Consider the following 21,326-nt stretch of genomic DNA (forward strand, 5'->3'; position numbering starts at 1 on the left):
TATCCCACGGTTATGCCGGTTAGGCTAAAGGAGACGGTGATAACTAATGAATGAAATGGTGGAATGAAGAAAGTGGGAGAACCCCGAGAAACCCACGCACACGGTGTTTGTCCACCACAAAGTTCACTTGGCGGGGGCTGGGATAGAACCCGGGACCCCAAGCACCAGAGGTGAACGCTCTACCACTGAGCCACCGCGGCCCCTATCTTAGAAGTAGTGTAGAGCAAATATTTATTTTCGTCTCTCGCTACTCATCTGGCGTTAACCATGCGCATGGACCCCACATCGTATTTTCTTTTACGGGTGTCAATAAATTTACCCTCAGCATGACACGACAGTGACGGTGGGTACATTGCATATGCCTCTGGTTTTTCATAACGCCCGGATCCTAAGACCGTGGGAGTGGATTTCTTTATTTTTTGCTAGTATTTCAGTTCACCAATCGCTAGTAAATGATCCCACTAGATTTTGGAACTAAATGATGTTGTAAATTAGTTTTCTTTTTCAGCGATATCCAAGGTTCGGATCCCGATAGTGTAACATATGGTTTTGTGAACCAGAATATATGGAATTGAACCATTGCTGTTTTATCGGAAATCCCCTCTACTGTTATATCTGGATTTGCCCTCATGGGAACAGGGAAATCCTAACCACTACCATTATATCTGGCTTATCCCAAACAGGGACAAACAAGGTTCGAACCAGCCACCATTATAATCCCTGATGTAATATTTCACTATTAAAACAAAATCTTTTGTGCTTGTCAGGTTAGTGCTTGAAAAGCTATTTAATTTACCGCGAACATACTGTACAGAGACTGAATAAGCAAAAGGATTTGACAATATACAGTAATCAGAGAGCAAATTTTCTTTTTTTTTCTTTTTTTTTACATATGAACAATGAGAACAAAATCATGCTGGGTGTAATAATAGTGACAATGACAATGTGTGAATTTTATTTAATGTGTAATAATATGACCAACTAGTGAGTGTCTAGATGAGGCATCCAAAGTCAAAAACATGTTTTCTACAGCTGTTTAAATTTTAAGTGTCTTTATAAATGTGAGAAGAGGGGGCCATTCTTTGATATTGTCGTGGGGAGCACACATCGTTAGTTAGGCTATTGTACATGGAGTTATTTAAAATAATTAGAGACGTGTTGCAGCGTTTTCCGATATTTTACCTCGATGGGAAGAAAATAAGTAAGGATTATAATTACTATAATGTGTATATCTTGGAATCTCCTAACGTTAGAGACTGACGTTTCGTATTTGAACTCATTTTAAATAAACACGTTTCAGCATTTTCTGATTAACTTGGAAGGTAAGAAAAAGTGGAGAGGACTATAATTATTATAACATGATGTCCATGGTTCGGAAACTCTTAAAGTTAGGAAAATGAAATTTGGTACTTTGACTATTCATTTTTTAAAAAATAACACGTGTTTCAGCGCTTTTAGATATTTTATTTAGAAAAAGGAACAAAAATAGATGGTGGTGGTTCCATAAGATGCCATTACATGAAGTTCGAATTTCTTGTGAGACTTCATGTTCAGACAAATTCTAGATATCGGGTTGATTCATTAGTTTGTGTCGTTTGGAACTATTGGATACGTTACTTGATTGAGAGTTGAACTAATCAGACAATGGATAACTCTTCTCCACCTTGTTTACAATCTGCTCTCAAGTTCAGGCAGTTGTATACCTTTACAATATATAAAACTCTGTGGGTTGGATGCACAGAAGCCACCAATAAAACTTTGCAGCTGCTCATCGTTTTCGAAGGCTGTGCTACGGAGTGCATTCGACAGGAACCGAAAAGAATTGTAATCTCTAGGGGCCACATTTGGAGAAAATACCGGATAAGGAAGAACCTCCCACTCAACTTGCTGAATCGTAACGGCTGTCATGTGTGCTATTTCGTGACATACGAAGCACACATGTCAAAATGTGAAGGATTTTACGTAAAGTGAAACCATTTGACCGGAACAAAACGATAAAGAATCCGACAAAGTGACGCAAACAATGGAAAAGATTCAGAAACAATTAGATAAAATAAATTTATAAACAGAAACTAATGAAGTAACGCAAAAACATTACGAAGAAACAAAGGTTCAAATGATACAACAAAATATATAATCTAATTCTGACGCGAATCAAAAGGTTGATACAGTAATATATAATCTAATTCTGATGTGAACCAAAAGAGACATTTCAATAGAGGAAATAGTCGCAACAATTTTAGAGAGACTATGCATAATACGAGACTCGTATATATTGTGTAAACAAAAATTTAGGTAATATACGATATGTACAGAATAGAAAGTAATCTGAATGTTCAATTTTTAACAGATTTTGTTCCCCTACAAAGAGGATGTATTGAACATACACTGCAGACTGTTTCCTCTGAGCTACTTTCTTTATTTTTTTTTCTATAATATGAATGTTATTTTTTAAATGATAGGTTCTCCCTCTTCCTTTCTCTAGGAAACAAGACAGCAAAGAATTCCATATTCGTTGACCACACGTCTCAATAACCTAAAACTTAAAACAAGGCCGAGAAACAGTACATACACGCACTTAGTGTTATTACAGTTAGTTTGTCTGAAATTAATAGTTTAACCACAATCCTCTTTGGACTCTGGATGTAATAGTCGCGTATGTCTACGCAAATAACATATTTCGTTTGAAAGTATGGCTAAATTTTTCACACGTAAATGGTCTAGAATGGGAAATGAACATATCTGTGCACATTCACCGCCCAATTGATTGTGTATCGATTTTCACAAATTTCGCAGATAAATGGTCGGTTTCCGCCATCAGAACGTCGATGAAATACCAAATCAGCAACATTCGCAAAACCGTCATCACACAGCTCTCAGCAGAATGGATTTCAATCCAAACGAATGCTCAGATGTCTTTATAACTGCTCCTTATTGTTTTTTTTTTTTTTTTTTTTTAAGAAAAAGTTCTATTAATTTCATACTAAAAATATTTTTCCTGTATGTTTCACATGTGAAACGGGACTACCTCTTAGAACTAAAGTTTTTTTTCTTTTTTTTTTACAAATGTCACGTGTTACTATCTATAAATTATCTGTTTCTTATGCATTCATCATTTTGTTTTAGTTTGAAACATCCTATTACACACAGGATATTCATACGTGGTGCCTGTGTGAAGTTGGCCCCCCAAAAGTTTAGGCTACACGAGATCTTTATTGGGCCAGAAAGTACTTCATTTCGGTTGTTTGGGCTAGCAACTTTTAGTGTTTGGGCTACTCTGGAAACAAAGTTACAGCCTCACAAAGTTCAAGGGGCCAACTTCAAGTTATCCCCCCAAGTGTTTGAGCCAGACGAGATTTTTATTGGGCTGGATAGTACTTAGTTTGGGCTGATTGGGTCAGCAACTTTTAGCGTTTGGCCAATTATAGTTTCCGAAATATGGGCTACTAAACATTTTGAAAAGTGACTTTCACGATTTTTTTTTGTCGGGGCCAACTTCACTAATATATTTCTCACAAATACGTTTATTGGAATTAACAGTACTTTGTGTCGATTAACAGTGTAGCAAAGTCAAGATTTGGACTGTATTTGAAATATACATTCACGAAGTTGGGGGGGGGGAGTTCAAGCCCCACCCCAAGTGACTGGACCTGACAGAAAACTTTAATTGGGCTGGATAGTATTTCGTTTGGGGTGATTGGGTCAGCAAGTTTTAGTGTTTTGGACTATTAAGAGTTGGGCTGTATTTGAAAGAGGGTTAGACCTTCAGATATTTTGTTGCCGTAAATCTTTGTAGGTTTTAATCTAATAGGTGATGATTTTTCTTATCTTATAAACCGTTTGGACTATATATCGGTGGAGCGCCAAATGGTGAAGAAAGATGCAATGTTGCCATCTTCCACGCACTATGCCAGAGGTTTTGACACAGAATTACGTCATTATTAATTTCTACGATAGTATTAAATTTACATTTGGCAGAGGTTGGAAGTGGTCACCCAAAACCATTAAAATGTATGTCATGTAATTACGACTCCCATTTATTTACGGCCGTAACAGCGGGCACCTTGATCGCCTTTTGACCGAGGACATCGCCCCGGTTGCCCCATAGTTACGCCCCTGGACCGAGAATGCATATGGAAGACCGAAACCAAGACTAAATGTGCAAGAATACCAAGACTGACAAGACTCGAGCAAAAACTTGACCCACCTGCATTGATACTTTTATAAATAGCCGAAAATAGGGAAAAGCTTTATACTTCAAATTCATAATTTTGTATTTCGTTTTGTTTTGTCAGTTTAAGCAATGGGCGCAGCAAGGTGGAACAGAGGGATTCAAGTATTTCCATAGAAACATGAAATGCTCATCGTAATCTATTGAAATAAACGACCTGAGAATAAAAGATTGCTTTCTTATTGCTTTCCTTATATACAATATAATGTGGATGAGTATTCGGCTTAAAAATTACAAAGAATTGTTGATAATAATAATATAACGGAGACTAGTTAGAAGACTGGTATGCTCCTTGAGACTCCATTGGGAATCAAACCTGGAGTTTTCTGCATCAAACACAGATATATATATATATTATCCACGTATTCACAAAAGGTTATAAAAATTATTTGGACATGTGTCTTAAAGGTTTGACGCAATTCAATTATGTATGTAGTATATATAATTTTCACCAGCGTCTTATTCATAGATGTTTACCGTATATAACCATTGCAATTGTAAAGTTAATGCTTTATACAGCTTATTAAGAAAGTAATTGTTTTCCAGTAAAATAAATTTAGGGGATTAATGCTGATAACTACTTACACAAAATTGGCGCTGGCAAAAATTGAGATTCACAAAATCTGGATTTAGAATTTCAACTGAAACCGAAATCCGGAATTCCGATAATGAAATGTCAAAAACCAAAAAAGGACGTCGGATAATGAAATACTAAAATCTGGATATTGGGCAGCATTAGGCAAAATCTTATGAAAAAGAATTCGAAATTGAATTACATGAAGACTAAGACGACATCGTATATTTGAGTTTACAGTAACTGGTATCTTAATCAATCTCATAAATTAGTTTGTAAAAGTATCATTTTCATTATAAACAACATTCAAAGAACTAAAAAAAAATCTAATTAGTAAACATATTTGTCAGAAATATATTAGTGAAGTTGGCCTCGACAAAAGAAGCAGGAAAATCATTTTTCAAAAAGTTTAATAGCCCATATTTCGGAAACTATAATAGGCCAAACGCTAAAAGTTGCTGACCCAATCAGCCCAAACTAAGTACTATCCAGCCCAATAAAAATCTCGTCTGGCCCAAACACTTGGGGAGCTAACGTGAAGTTGGCCCTTCAAATTTTGTGAGGCTGTAGCTTTGTTTCCAGAGTAGCCGAAATGAAGTACTTTCTGGCCCAATAAAGATCTGGTGTAGCCCAAACTTTTGGGGGGCCAACTTCACACAGGTATATGTGCTGCCCTATTCGCCGAACATTATTCGGTGTTCTGTGTTATATAGACTAGGGATATTTTGATACGAAAATCCTTTTTGGTACATCGTAAAAACATAGATTTTCTCCTGGATATGTTTCAGCATGACAAATCAAATCAGATGTTCTTGAAGATCCCTTCTTATGTATTTCACACACGAATAAACAAATCTTCCTTGTGAAGACACAAGTGCTCAACCAAATTTTAATCACTATTAATAGATTTCATGTTTTTTGCTTCCTTCTTTAGTCGCCCTCTTTTACGACGACACATATTTAACTTCAGATGAACCAGATATACTTGCACATTGAAGAATCTATCATTACAGATGGGGCACATTAAGTATGATTCATCTTGTTCAATATATTTAAAGATAGAGCCATGGACATGAAAAAGCAGCATTAGGGTACAAGAGATTGTGTATTTTTATATGTAATGATACTGTACTTCAAACATAGAATTCGCTTAGTCATTACCCGTAATAAAATAAATATATGAAGTGTTCACTTACGTTCACATCTGTTTTGTTTCTCACTGCATTTTTAATTTACAATAGTCGAATTTGCAGTGTCAAGATATGTATTTTATGTGTCACATGTGGCATTTTACTTACAGTAATTTTTCTTTGGCTAGTTTATGAGAAAGTAACTCGAATGAATTTGATCTGACTTTTGATTGACGTTTTCCTTTTAATTCCACAATTCCGTGGTTCTTAAATTCATTTAAACATTACTATAGATATCGAAATGGATGTTCAGTAGAATGTTGGAGGAAGCAACGAAATAATAAAGCAACGAGAAATATCTTAACATACTCCCATATATCATAGCTGCTTACCTCTAAACGCAGAGGCGCTAGTTGGAATTAAAATCGCGATCGTATAATCTTGCATAAAGGACTTTACAACGTGGCACCCACATCTACCATATTCTGAATGCAGATTTTGTTTTAAAAATAAATATTATTGTAAATGTAAATCGTATATACTTGAATCTAAGACGCACTTTTTCTGCCAAAACTTCAGGTATAAAATGGGGGTTTCTTTGAATCGCATACAAAGTGATAGTGAAAGTTTGTGTTCAGACAGTAAAAGCGCTTAAACAGGATGTTCTCTGTTCACACTGTAAGATTGTAAGATAATATCATTGTTCTCTTTTTAATCTTGACATTTAAATGTTCAATTTCAACAAATAAACCCGTCAAAAAATTGGCACAACTTGGTGCGTCTTAAGATTCGAGCATATAGGATATTCAACAAAACATGTAAAGGTGGCCATTTACTTCTCTATTTACTTAATTTAGTGAATCATTTATAAAATATTTGTGTCTTTATTACTCTGTACATTGGTAACTTGTCTAAATTGAACATTTTCTATGAAACTACGAGTGGTCAACATAGAGAGGCTTTAGTGTTACACAGCTTCAACGTCAAAAATAAATGGTCGATAAATCATATTTATTTATATTAAAAATTATCGTACAGTCATGTTTTCAAAAAATAAATATGCAGTTCACTTAACACTCTCAGTTTGGAGCTTATATTTTGATACAGAGACTTGGACGAAGCGCTAAGAAAAAAAAATTCGTCATATTTGAATGAAGTTATCCGAAGTATAGGTGATGTAACGACTATATTTACGGTAAACTAGGACTACGGCCTATCTGGAATTTCACAAACGATCTCTTGATTTCAACATGAAGAAAATTCAAATTCTCCTAACCAAAAATACAGTTTTCATAGTCTTCCCGTCTGAAAAAATTGAATTAGTGAATGGTTCTTACATGTCATGAAAAATACAAGTATAAGAAATTAGCATAACTATTTTTGATGAAATCTTGGACTATGAGAAAGAAAACAACAATGTTAGAAACAAACAATAAAGCAAATGATTAAATGTTTACAGTGATAAGAATAAAATTAACATGATTCTTGTCGTTACGCAATAAAATTAACACGATTCTTGTCGTTAAGCAAGATGATGTGCTAAACATTAACAACTTTCTCTAATATTAATAGCAATTTGAGATAGCTGATAAATATCGCCAAGTGATTGTATAGTTTTATGGAATTTCAAGAAGCAAGTTTCGAGTAGAAAGTATTCAGTACCTTATTTATGATAACATTTACACATACATGTAGTAGGTATATTTAACCCTTGGAGTACTAAGATGGGGTCAATTTGACCCCAGAGACATTTTATAGTTTTTTTGTTCGTTAAAAAATGTATGCTGAAATGATGTTCTAGAAATTCTTCTCTAAGTGTCTCCTTAATAATTTTGTATACTTAGTAAGTTTCGTACATTTTAATTTGTTTGTTTATTTACAGAAATTGAGAATGGGATCAAATTGACCTCATCTTATGCAATCAGGGAATAAATGAAAGATTTTAATCTAACCTAAACTAACGCAACAGGTACTTTTGCAACTGGTTAGGTTAGGTTGGCTTCGTTTAGTTTAGGTTAGGTAGGTATTGTTATAGATATAGCCCGGTAGGTCACCAGTTATGTGAAGACCAATTATTCTTATAAAATGTTGGTGTTCCGTAATTCTTTTTCACTTCAAGTTTTGTGCTAATTATAAACATTCGTAATGTGAAAATTATGTTTTGCCCTTTCTAATAAGCGTTCATTGCCAGTATTATATCAATATTTTACCATTTCACCATCTTACTTATCCTAACGTTATAAAAGCCTATGAGATCAAAATGACCCAATCTTAGGCATTTAAGTAATATTTTGATCTTAGCACTCGAAAGATTAACATTGATTATATGAAACCTGGGTTCGATTCCTGCTTTACATATTCTGTAGAAAAGCTATAAAAGCTTTATCAGGCCAGACATCCTGAGTGAAGTTCTCCTCATTCACATCGGCCAAATACCGTTGGTCCTAAGCCGCTTTCTTCCTTACCCTTCCTGTTCTTCCTCCTCAATTCTACGGGTATGTGATCGCCGAGTGACGTCATCTCTCATACGTCACTTGCTAACATGACCATAGATGCCAAAAGCCCAGAAATCAGCTTCTGATTATATGATGAAATCTGATAATTATTTTTTGTAAGAACTTCGAAATTCCTTCTTAAAATTACAATTATTATTGAATTTCTGCCATAACCTTGAAAAAATAAAGCACTTGTATGTTGTATGTTGTAATAATTTATATAATTTAGTATCAATTTCTCGTAAGGAACGCGTACAAAAATTAACAATTTACTTCTAGATATCAGCATACCCAGAAAGTATTTCACTAGAAAAATTTTAAGCCTGAATAGTGTGTATTCGATTGAAGTTGAGAAGTAACTTAAAATCGGTTTACATTGTCTATTACAGTTACTGTGCCTCATAATAATACAAGTTTATCGTCCGTGCCCTTTAGAGTCAGGATGTAATACTTTCACATGCCTATACAAATGATGCTCTCGTTTGAACGTAATACCACATTTTTCACATGTAAATGGTCTAGCATTGGAATGAGTAGCTTCGTGCACTTTCAAACCAGAGCTGCTTCTATGTCCCTTTCCGCATATTTCGCACATATATGGCCGTTCTCCCGTGTGTGACCGTCGATGAAAAGTTAAACTTGAAGGATCAGCAAAACCGTTGTCGCAGAATTCACAACGAAATGGTTTTCGGTTCATATGAATATTTAGATGCACTTCTAACTGTCTCTTTTGTGAAAAACACTTCTTGCATATTTCACAACGAAAATCTCTTTGCCCTGTATGTTTCACAATATGGTTAGCTAGATTTCCTTTGCAATTAAATGTTTTCTTACAAATATCACATATTACTACTGTTAAATCATGTCGTTTCCTATGCATTTGCCACTGTGTTTTGGAATCAAACTTTCGATTGCACACATGACACTCGTATGTAACGTCGTGTTCTTTTATATGACTCCGGAGGTTGTTTGCAAACCAAAACGCTTTTTGACAGATTGTACAAATATAAGTTTTGTCTCCAGGATGTATTTCTACGTGGCGAGTCAAATTGGACTTTTTCGCAAATCCTTTCTTACATATTTCACATACGAATAAAGAATCTTCGCTGCGAAAATACAAGTGTTGAAGCAAACTTTGTTGAGTACAATTTGTAGGAGAATCACCAGTAACTGAATTCACTGCTTTTGCTCCTTTCTTTGGTCGCTCTTTTTTACGACGACACACATCTGACTTCAGATGGTCTAGATATATTTGCACATTCAAGAAAACTTCACTACATATGGGGCAGAGTAATTCTGACTTATCTTCATTTAACATATTTGCAGGCTTCCTGAAAAGATAAAAACAGTATTAGAGTACAAGGGATCTTGTATTTTTATATCATATCAAACAGAACTTTTTTATCCAATATAAGTATATAATAAGAAATATAGAAAGTGCTTATGAAGTTTCAAAATATTGCCACTCTTATATTATTTTTATTTCCAATTTGCGATGTGAAAAAAATATAATCAATTTACATCCGACTTGGTCTTCTACTTACCATTCTTTTTCTTACGATAGTTTCTGACTAGAAAAAGTAACTACAATAAACTTTAATTGAGTGATCCTCTTGATTGATGTTTACATGTGATTTCTATACTCTCCAGCATACTTAAAGACGTACAGCCCTCTCCTGGACTAACTTAGGAATCAATTCCTAACATGAGGAGGTGTTGTTGAAAATGTAGGTATTTAGTTAAAATACACTTATTAAGTATTTAGTAACTATAATACAAGGACGACTCGGTAATAAATAAATAAATAAAACTTCCGTAGATTTTCAATGACACAAATATTCATACAGAACTAAAGCATATTTGAAAACGCCCAGTATTTTAATGATTTTCATCATCGCCTTAAAAAAAAAATGAGTTTAACGTCCCAGGATTATGCCCTTTAGGCTAAGGGAGACAAATAATGCTTGTTTTAACTGTCAATTCATGCAGGAGACTGTTGTCCTTTCGTTAAATTTACATTCCCCAGTCAGTGTTTACAGTGAGTGAGTGTTTACTGAATGGGGAATGTAGATCAAACGAAAGGACAACAGTCTCCTGCATGAATTGACAGTTAAAACAAGCATTATTATGTTTGAATATCAATTCATATAGCAAACAACAATCAGTAGTTACGGACTTCGTGCAGAGTGTGCATTTTGACATTTCTCGCCTTCTGTTGATAGCTGCATTCTTCACCAGTGATGCTGTGGGTGATAAGACAGTGAGCCACAACTAGAGGAAAGAAAGGAACTTGAGAGCCTTAACTGGACTAGCCATTCATCCTACTTTATTTTACTTCACAACAACGAATTTCCAGTTGAATTTGTGAACAAAACACCTTCTAGAGTATGACGTCATTCCTTAATACTTTGACCCCCTTCTGCTCAAAAACACGAAACGTGCTTTGTTGTGTGTTATGGTATGCTAAAGGAGTAGCTATTCCCAAAATTTCAGATCTTTTTTTATCCAGGACAATTGGAGATATTAGACAGTGAAATATGACAAATTTACATAATTCCCTAACTTTACGGTATTTTTTCAGGCCTTTGGGAGCAGATACAGTCTGCAAATTTTTTAGTATAAAATTATAACCCCGGACTACATGTACACAAAAATTCAGACCTCTACGTCAATTGCTTCCTCTTCCCAACTGTGTCTTGAATGTTCAAAAATATTGCTAATGTAGGCCCTGATTTCACCCCTTTGAAGTGCTTTTAGGCAAAAATGTTAAGAGGACGAAGTTTTAGTTCTGCGCAAGTTGGACGCGCCCAGCAATTTTTAACTTGCTAGGACAAATACATGTTGAGATATTCAAAACAACGTAAACGCCCGAAATCGAGAGAAGGCAAAATGGCGGCAGAAGTTGCGTCGCTATGAGATGTTTTAAAAAATAATTAATTGTGGTTTTGAAGTACCCTGATATAGTATAAACATTCATGAAAAAATTAGATTTTTTTTTTTTTTTTTTGAAAAGGTCGAGCGGCAATTTTTCTTTTTTCTCGATCACTTCGCATGGATCTCGATCACTTAATGGAATATAGATATTATCGGTTTATAAAGTTAAGTTTTCCTGTGAGAAAGCATAGCGACCGTAACAAAAAGAAATATATCACGGAGAAGTATATACAGGGTGTCTCAGGTATTCGTGGTTCTCACACTCTTCAAAAAAGAATCCTTTTAACAATACAAATTATTCAAATACTACTTACCTTTCAGAAGATTCACAACTGTTTGCGCTTTTTTCTGCCACAATTGTATTTTCCGCTTCATTTGGTTCTTCACTAAAGTTTGAGTCACCGTCTACAAAGCTTTCTTGTTCAACCATTTCCTTCTTGATTTCAACCGTCAAGAATTCAGAGATCTCTTCTATCTTCACTTTAGCATCAATGTACTCAGTTACCTCCAAAACCTTGGAGTTATCAACAGTTGCTTCTTTCGTAGCTGCCATTGCTGATTTGAGCTCCCTCTTGGCTATATGGTTTAGCGTACGCGCCTTTGACGTAGACCCAAGTTTAATTCTCGGTGGAAGTTCATGTATTTGGAACCCCAAGTTAAGTTGTTAGTCAACGTCTCATATAGCCTCGCTGTTGAAAGGGACCCTAAACTCAATTCAAACCAACTGCAATGCTAAGACCAGAATCTGAAATAAGTTTAAAAATAAGTTTTAATTTGCAATGACTCAATACATGAGAACAAGCTAGAACTACTTAATGAGCACATGGAACATATTATAATAAAAACAGACTATGCACCACGGTGGATTGATTTAAACCAGTCTGATTTAAATCACTTGATTTTCCTAAATACAAATCGTTGATTTAAATCAAATTCAGAAATAAATTAATTTAAAGTGAAAATAAGTAAAATTGTGTTTCTTTTCTGTTATTACGATTATGGAAGATAATAATCATAACACAGCGAGACTCAAATGTATGTAGAACAAGTATGAAAACGAGCGTTTCATGCAGATGATAATTAGGGAAAATCCCGTTTTGAACTGGTAATGGGGCAACCCTGCTTTCTTCTCTTCGTAACATAGGGTTTCTAAATCGGTAACTATTCCACTAGGGAAATAACATCGACATTTAAGACGAAAATTGTTTCGGTGCACGTCTGTTTGCCTTCAGGTAATACCCTCTCCGAAACTTAAAAATTTTGTAGATTTTGTAACTTTAAGCGAAATTTATGTATTTCGTGCCGCAAGCTAGTTCCGATTTTTCAAAAATATGCCCCTGCCAAATATCAGTAACTTTTGTGAGAGGAAAAAGTGTCACGTTGATAAACGTTGCTGTACTTTTTCCTTAATGCTTAAGAAATATTGTTTGGGATTGAAATAGTTTAATGATTAAGGATTAATTCAAAATTCAACCCCAACACTTTCACTTAAATGGTACAATTAACAGTTAATACTAATTAGTAATGTTCTTTCGACAGTTCGCGACTTGTATTATACGAGGAAAGAGATTAGATTTAAATCAAAAAATCAACAAAAATATTTTTTTAAAATTTTTATCTATTTATTTATTTATTCTTTACCTTGCTACTTACCCAAATAATGTCCCTTCCAACTGAGTTCCTTTCCGATACTTCAAGTACTTCGCTGGAAGGAATATTATTTGGGTTGGTAGTCGCCTTTAATTATTTTATGTATTACGCAAAAGCATATTCGATATATATGTAACTTTTCAATCATCCTCCTAGTTTTACTATAGCAAATTTTCGGCAATCCAGCGGCTCCTCTTCTAGACTGTATACTAGAAAATGGGGAGGAACTATTTAAAGCTTATATACTCACTTAATTACTTTACAATACAGCTGAAAAATTCAACCAAAGTACATGAAACACTTGTATTTTTCTCTGATTATTAATGGCTGTCAAATGTAGTAGGATATTAATGCAATATTGTCAAAGCTAAAGAAATTGACGACTACTAAATATATGATCATCTAAAGAATTTTGTCATTGTACTAATAAAATATCATTTAGTTTCTATATTTTACTGAATATTTTGTTTGAAACTACCTGGAATTTCATCCCATATCATCCTCAGATGACAATTATGTGTTAACCCTATAAACACGGCTAAAATTCTGCGCGCCTCTTTCCACAAGTATTTTTCTTTATTTTTGTATGATTAATAGTTAATGTTTACAGTCTTTTGTTTATGTATTAATTTCTTTTCTGCTGTTGAACTGAAACACAATTGAACCTTGATTTCCTCATTGGAACAATTACTTACCATTTCTCAAAAAATAAATGCCAGCTCTTATACATGAAAAGTTTGTAATGATACTTAGATATTATAAAATTCTTGGCAATAATAAAATGCTTCTGTCTTACGCTGTTTTTCTTTACTGCGTGTGTATGTCATGGCTCAATACAAAACACATTTAATAAATTTTAGCATGTATCGCCACTTTTTATTAAAAGAAGAAAAACTTCCTACGAAACTAATTCCCTTTAAGCTTCTAAGTGTAAAGATTTGCTCCTTCGCAAGAGGAGCTACTATAATTTCGTCAGCGCATGTCACGTTTTACTAAATCTGATCAACAGTTATACGGTCTCATATATGCACTAAAATAATTATACGAAAGAAAAAAATAATAAAGTGATTCTAAAGGAACCATTTACTCCTTTATTTGTCACTTCTTATTTAAAAAAAAAAAAAAAAAAAAAAAGGTATATAAAAGGGTCTTGTCTTGCCAGGACCACTTTGCAAACCTGTCATATAATCCTAAATAAGACTTTGATGTAACATTTTATGGTTAAGAACTTGGGTTTAATAAGATTATTTGTTTCATTTCTATTTCCTTCTTTTATTTGATAGACTCGAAATAATAGTGAATTTTACTTATACCTTTCTTATCAGCATGCGATCTACGATATTATGCTGTGTTGTAAAAATAATTGTAAGTGGAGATAAGTTACTTAAATTCTTTCAGTTTTTCCTGACACACTAATACTTTGTGAAACCTTTCAGAACTGGCATTGTTACACACTCTTATCATATTAACAATTTTGTTTCCCAGGTAAAATCATAAAATTATAATTCCTCTTCGCTACCATGCACCACTACTTGATTTACAGTTTTCACGAATAATCAACCTCCTATGATGAAATGAGCATGAATTGTTAGCTCCCCCCCCCCCCCCGAAATCTTACTTACTATCGTAAAGTATATGAAATATCTTGCAGAATTTTTCATATTTTCAGGCAAAGCCCCCCCCCCCTCCCCGAAACAAAATCGTAAATACGCCATTGAGTATACCACATACATGACGATCAAGTTTAGACACATCAATGGAAATAAATGTTGAAAAATTATAATTCCTTCATTTTTTTTTTTTTTTTTTTGTTGTTGTTGTTGTTGTTGTTTTCCAAAAGGTTTACTCTCGGCGACATGACATTACCGCACTTCACATAGACAGAATTCAAAAATGCCACCATAATTGACTGTTGAAAATTTACATTTCTTTTACGATTTGCGTATAAATACAACGTCTGGATAAATGTCATAAACACTAATGTAAAAAACATAAACCAACGCGTGTCAGGTGACTCTAAAAAGCACAAATACTATCTAACCCAGTTAACTATAACAAATCTAGCTAGTCCTCGCGTTAGCTTACAGACAAAGGATATAGGGCAAGGACAAAGGATATCCTTTGTCTGTGCTTTAGCTGCTCTGAAGAGAACAGGTGCGTCAGCGATGTTTATACGTGCAAGCGGGGATAGGGAGACATGTGGTTTTTCGCAATGACACTAGTTCCAATAGCACTAATAATTGTTTCAAACTATTATCGCTGCATTTGTAAACACAAAATACAGTTTTGTACACTGCACAGAAATATTCCGCAAGTGGAAGAAAAGGGATTGATTAAGTGCTGGAGAGAAGATTCAGAAACGTAAAAAATACGTAAAATTTACAGGAAAGAAAAGATACACTATGAAATTCATGCTAACAAAAAAAAAAAAAAAAAGTCTAACAGGATATTTTCAAATATTACAACCTGTGTGTTGTTGGTACTAATTTGAGTGGAAGCACGCTGACGTTAGACATTATGATAGTGTAAGCAAATTTAAAGACGGTAGTTGCATGTGATGGATGTGACATCTCAATTGTGATATTTATATCTTGGATAAGAAAAAGAGATTATACGTTATGTGGAGCAGCACGGATTATTGAAGTTAAGCAGAAAGTGTGGCAAATGTAAGAATGTACTTAAAATTCTTCCTCGAGGATACAAAGCTGTCGATAGAGAAGGTACCTAACAGTGTTTCTAGCAACACCCTTCTTTGCGTGTATAACATCGGTAACGCGACTTTTCCCTGCGGACGCAGCCATCGCCACCGCTCCGGCAACCCAGCTGCGGTCCTGTCACAACTCAGTTAAATATCATTCATGCTTAATAGCCACCTAACACATCTAGATTTGCTTATTTTACACTAGTTTGTATGGGATATTTCCGGACGCAGTATTAACATGTAAAACGGTAGAGTTCTCTTAAAGTAAATGTGCATCGAGGAATAATTAAGAAACACTTAATTATTAAGGTAATGACAATGAATTTCCTCAGAAATGACATATTTCACGTTTTTTAGTCTGAAAATACACGACCTATTCTGCGCACAAAGACCGAAATAGTATCTAATACAGTCATTTTTCATATTCACTCACTCACTTTTACCGTAGTAAAGTGCTTGTACTGATTTTACACTAGTAACCCTACAGTTGTAAACTTAACATACAAGTGTATTATTTATTAATTAATTTGGCACTACTCGAGCAGACGGTCATACCAAACTTTGACACATTTATTAGATTCTCAGGTTAGAATAGACTTTTCTATTTCTTTTAGAAGAGCATGCACTAAATGAGGACCTCCAATACTACTGACAGATTGGCTTCAGGAGGGCTTAGTGGAAATAGTATGGACGTATGGCATAAAACAGGAATAAAGTTGTGCTAGATGATCAGTAAAAAGCACGAATGCTATCTAACCGAGTCAGGGCAGGAGCGCAGCAGGGTGGCCAAACGGCAGCGAGGACGTGTCCGTAGGGATCAGGCGCGTTAGCAACGGGGGTATACGCATAAACGAGTATACTGGAAGGACACACTTACACATACAATACTCTCACTATCACTCAAATTTAATTTCAATATGCCATGTACTGACAGTGTTTACTTATATTCTCATTCCTTCACGAAAAATGTTTGACACCGTATTTAACCCATAAATTTTCTTCTTGCTAGAACCGTCTGCTCAAGTAAACCCATCAATTCGGCCGCCTGTAGAAAGTTGTTCCTTATAAACACGTCTTCCCATAGGTTAACTGCCGTATCGCCGGACCAATTTTAGAAAATTTACCAGATAAATTGAAAACTTACTGTGAGAAGGAATGAGTGTAAGTGAGGTAAGTGAAATAGTAAAAGTGAAGAAAGTTGTTTTTGTTGGTTGCTTTGATGCTGTAAGCGGCACTATACGGTGAGACGGAAGGACTATTTCATGGAGAGGCACATTTGTTATGAGATAGTAGCGCTAAAGGCAGTGTGGAAACGGAGCGTGTATGTCAAAGCCGTGACATATCATGTGTTAGTTATGTGGAACAATAACGAACGACAGTTTTTGAAATGAAATTAAACCTTTGAGTTTTACTTCCCTCGTTTATGCTGGTTAGACTAAAGGAATTTTGTGAAAGACACGGTATGCTGAAGAGGCGAACAGGGTATGGTAAATGTGGAAATGAATTGAAAATACAAAAGAGGTAAGGAACATATTATTTTCAGCTTGGGAAAAGAGTAAGGAAACTCCAGAAAATTGTTGTATACGATTTTCTTCTTGAAATTGGAAAAGCCTTAGTTTTGAACGAGAATGTAGCCTATTTTTGCACAGTGTACAAAAGCTATATTGTATGTTAACAAGTGAAGCGTTGCAAGTATGAAACCATGACAAGTGCTATTTAAGTTTTCATGTTTACCAAAACCCATGTTATCACTACCTTCGCTTACGCGTATATCCACCGTCGCTGACGCATCTGCTCCCTTCGGACGCAACCCCGCACTAACCCAGCGGGCCCACCAGCTCGTCCTTCCCTGACTTGGTTAGATAGCATTCATGCTTTATAGTAGCCACCTAGCACAGGTCGGTTTGTTTTTGCACTAAATTTATGCCTCTAACGTAATGTAATCCAACAAAACATAACCAAATGCAGTACATTTTGGTGCTCAGTTTCAGTTTTCAAATTGGTTCGGCAATACGGCACTAATGCCCTTCCCATACCGAGTATTTAAATGTATCTTTTAAAAAAAAGCCTAAACTAAACTTGACCAGCATCTGTTGAAAACTTACTTTTGCTGGCTCTCTTTAATTTTATCTATGCTAAGGAATAATGTAATGTCACTCAGTATTAATCTTTTGGAGAACAATACGAAGGAAATTGAAGAATTTCTTTAATAACTCTATCGACTGGTGTGCCTAAAGTAGATCTGCACGAAAAAAATACTCGATCCATGTACATCCGATTCCTACGGTGTCATTTGCACATTCCCGTGACATTTCTTGCATCGTGATTTGAAATCTAAAACTGAATGTACTGTGTACCATAGAGGAAGATAAAGCTGTGTACAATCGGTAAACCACAAATACATTACAGCGTTCAATTGTTTTGTTTCCATACATACCCTTGTTATTAGTTCTTTCTCTCTTTGTTTTTATGCTTCAGGCAAATACCTAATGAGCAATCCAATCGGTAAAATAGTGATCTACACGTAAATAGTTCTGAACCCATACAGTCGCGGCCACCGATAAGCATCCCTTACCCATACCCTTCGTAAGAAACAGCCGCAAGCATGACCACAAGTGAGCAAACAATCAACCAAGTATTTTCTGCTCGCGCTAAGGGACAAGGTTATCACATTTTTTTCTTGAAAATGTCTGGACACCATGGGCCTTATGCAGAGACCACCGCCCGCTGAACGGGAGGTTCGCTCGTTGCTGTCATTCGCTGACGACGAGCGAACCTCCCGTTCAGCAGGTCCGTTAGCCCCCTCCCCCTCATTCAAATAGTAGAATATTTTGTAGTCAGCTGTTATGTGCGTCTTATGTGCGCTTATGTCCGCCGAGTTTTAGCTTATGTGCGCACATATTTACCCACGAAAAGGATGATAGAAAAGCGCACTCCAGGGTAACGCCTGAGTGCAACATTCGAGTCCAGACTTTAAATTTCTGTGCCAAGTAGTTTTCCATGTGTGCGCTTATATGCGCATAAAATTTCCATTTGTGCGCGCACAGAAACGAAAAAAATCCGTAGACAAAAATGTTCAGAAAGTTAATGACTTGCTCTAAATCAGAGATTAACAACTTGAGACTTCTGCAGCAAGTAATACTCGATATGTGCGCCAAAGTTCACATAATATTTTAAGTGTGCGCATAAACAAACGCAAGATGTATCGTATTGAAAAATGTAAATCAGTGAAGTTTAAAGGGCGCACTTAAAGCAATGAAACAAGATAGAAACTTAAAACAACGTGTCTTTTTCTGTGCATCATATTTGCCCTTATGTGCGCTCAATACCATTTTCTGTGCGCACATACTAACACATGAAAACAATGATAAAAGTGCACTCCATCAGGGAAACGCCTAAGTATTATATTTGAATTAGTACTTCATATTTAGTTCTCAAGTAGTATTCCATATGTGCGCATAAAATTTCCATTTGTGCGCGCACAAGAACAAAGACAATCGTTAGACAAAAATGTTCAGAAAGTTAATGACTTGCTCTAAATCAGAGATTAACAACTTGAGATTTCTGCAGCAAGTAATACTCCATATGTGCGCCTAAGTGCACATAATATTTTTAGTGTGCGCACAAACAAACGCATTATGTATCGTATTAAAAAATGTAAATCAGTGAAGTTCAAAGAGCGCATTTAAAGCAATGAAATAAGATAGAAATAGATAGACTCTTTGCTAACGAAATAGATCAAATCTTAATATCCGATATCTTGCGGTCAAACATTGTTTTTGGCCTTTGCACTCGAGTAGAAAAGCAGGGATATAAAAAGACAATAGCAATCTGTACAAGTGCGGGAAACCTGAGATTTCATTAAACAAAACGTCTTAGCGACATGTCTTGATATAAAAGGCTCTTTAAGGGTGTAGAGAGGGTGTGTTATCAAGAAGGAAACCAACAACTATCATCTGCATCTCAGTTATTGGCACCTTTCTGCAGTATGTTTATGCAACTCGTAAGTTCGCACTTCAGAAAGTAATATATATTGGCTAGTTCTGGTCTTGTAGTTGTCTGCTCTGCTACACAATAAGTCTAAAAACATAAGTTAGCCTATTCCAAGATAAAAATCCCATTGCTGTCGATAATTCCGTTGTTCCTGTGTTTGAATTGTAACAACTTATTTCACTTGACTTTCAATTTACCGTACAAAGGTGCTGCTTTTTTATATGAGGTAAGTAGATTCTACGTTTTATATATATTTTTATTGCCTTAACCCTTACGAGACCGACCTGGCGCGCATTTAATCCTATCCTGTGTGAACATTAATTAAGATATCTGGAAGATTGTTTCTATGACAAATATGGTTGAGCCAAAGCATAGGCGCCGACTCCATGGGACTTGGGGGTGCCCGAGATTCCTCCAATGTTAATGATGAATACTGAGCCACCCCACTCTTACAGATATGGGAGCAGAGTCCTCCAAATAACTTTGCTTAAGATAATCTAATGTATTATTTCTTTTGTCTTATGAAATTTACTCTGAATTGTACAGCATAAACTTAACTTGAAATGCGCATTTGAAATGTTTTATTTAGACAATCAACTTTGGGGAACTAAAGACTGTTACCAATGACGTAGCCAGGGGGAGGTTCCGGAGGATCTGGACCTCCTCGAAACTTTCAAAAGTTGTTAAAATAAGGATTAAATTGCATATCCAGTCTACTTATTGCCCAAAAAAATTGGGGTTGGATCCCCAGACCAACCGAATTCGTAAGGATCGTTAAAATATAGCAAAAAACTGCGTTTTCAGTTTACACATTGACAAATATTTTCTTGGAAGGGGCGTGGACCCACCCAGAAATGAAATCCTGACTACGCCTCTGACTGTTACATCATAAACATTTTTCGAGCGGGGGATCGGGGACAGTAAAACACATGTTATTAATATGCTAAGTTGAGGAATAATTATTAACGTTCTTACTCAAAAGAGTTTTGATAATGACGTTAGTACATATTTAGAATTATACCAGTATGTTGCTTAGTCAATTCTGAAGCTTCCGAGGTCGTCCACACGAGCCCAGTGTTCCGCAACCGGTGAGCAGCATACACTAATATGCTTCATCCAGGGGCGGATCCAGAGGGGGCAATTGCCTCGATCGCCCCTCCCCGAGTAGGTTACTTTTTATTTTTCAAATAAAATAAACCCTCTTGATTTCTTGAACTTTGTATTATAAATGTAAATCAGTCGGGTAAATAGTCTTTGAGCTATCATTCTTTAACTTACAGTTGACGAAAACGCGAAAAAAAAATGGCTGGTCTCTAAAGGGTTAATAATACTAATTATAAGTTAAGTTTTGGCGACATATTGAAAAATCTTAGAGCTACTGCGAGTGTTCTATTCATCTATCGGTCCCCCTTAAAAGCTTTTCAACGAAAAGCCGGATCAACATACTGAAATCCAGGTCCCCGAGTAGACTAGACACCGGATATTCATGGTAGTTGTTAGGTGCAATAAAATATTGTGAGTACCACTTTTGGCGTTATTTTTACCCACAATGATAAAACCTACTTGACTCAGCTAGGTTGGACTGAACTTGTTAGACGTCAGACAGACTGGAACAACT

General features: G+C 35.5%; 1 protein-coding gene across 6 annotated transcripts; it reads right to left on the reverse strand.

Annotated features, from left to right (window-relative positions):
• Positions 1-8,629: 8,629 nt before the first annotated feature.
• LOC145680585 (uncharacterized) lies at positions 8,630-18,450 on the reverse strand. 6 transcript variants are annotated; one of them, XM_081751251.1, is made up of 3 exons: positions 18,153-18,450; positions 11,679-12,109; positions 8,630-9,761 (listed from the first exon to the last, which is right to left on the reverse strand). In XM_081751251.1, the coding sequence occupies exons 2-3, from the start codon at positions 11,915-11,917 to the stop codon at positions 8,846-8,848; spliced, it is 1,155 nt and encodes a 384-aa protein (XP_081607377.1). In that variant the 5' UTR covers positions 11,918-12,109; positions 18,153-18,450; the 3' UTR covers positions 8,630-8,845. The 6 variants fall into 6 exon arrangements, with proteins under 6 accessions (XP_081607377.1, XP_081607379.1, XP_081607378.1 ...); XM_081751253.1 differs by lacking the exon at positions 18,153-18,450 and adding an exon at positions 18,073-18,147; XM_081751252.1 differs by lacking the exon at positions 18,153-18,450 and adding an exon at positions 17,821-18,137.
• Positions 18,451-21,326: the final 2,876 nt, after the last annotated feature.

Source organism: Thermobia domestica, chromosome 3 (genome assembly GCF_964235325.1).
Source record: "Thermobia domestica chromosome 3, izTheDome1.hap1.1, whole genome shotgun sequence".
Classification (NCBI taxonomy): Eukaryota; Metazoa; Arthropoda; class Insecta; order Zygentoma; family Lepismatidae; genus Thermobia; species Thermobia domestica.

Excerpts from the sequence above, each read along its gene's own strand:
- LOC145680585 (XM_081751251.1), bottom strand. The coding sequence starts at position 11,917 with ATGGCAGCTACGAAAGAAGCAACTGTTGATAACTCCAAGGTTTTGGAG. Across the intron at positions 9,762-11,678 it reads AGTTGTGAATCTTCTGAAAG|GAAGCCTGCAAATATGTTAA; the intron begins GTAAGTAGTATT and ends TTATCTTTTCAG.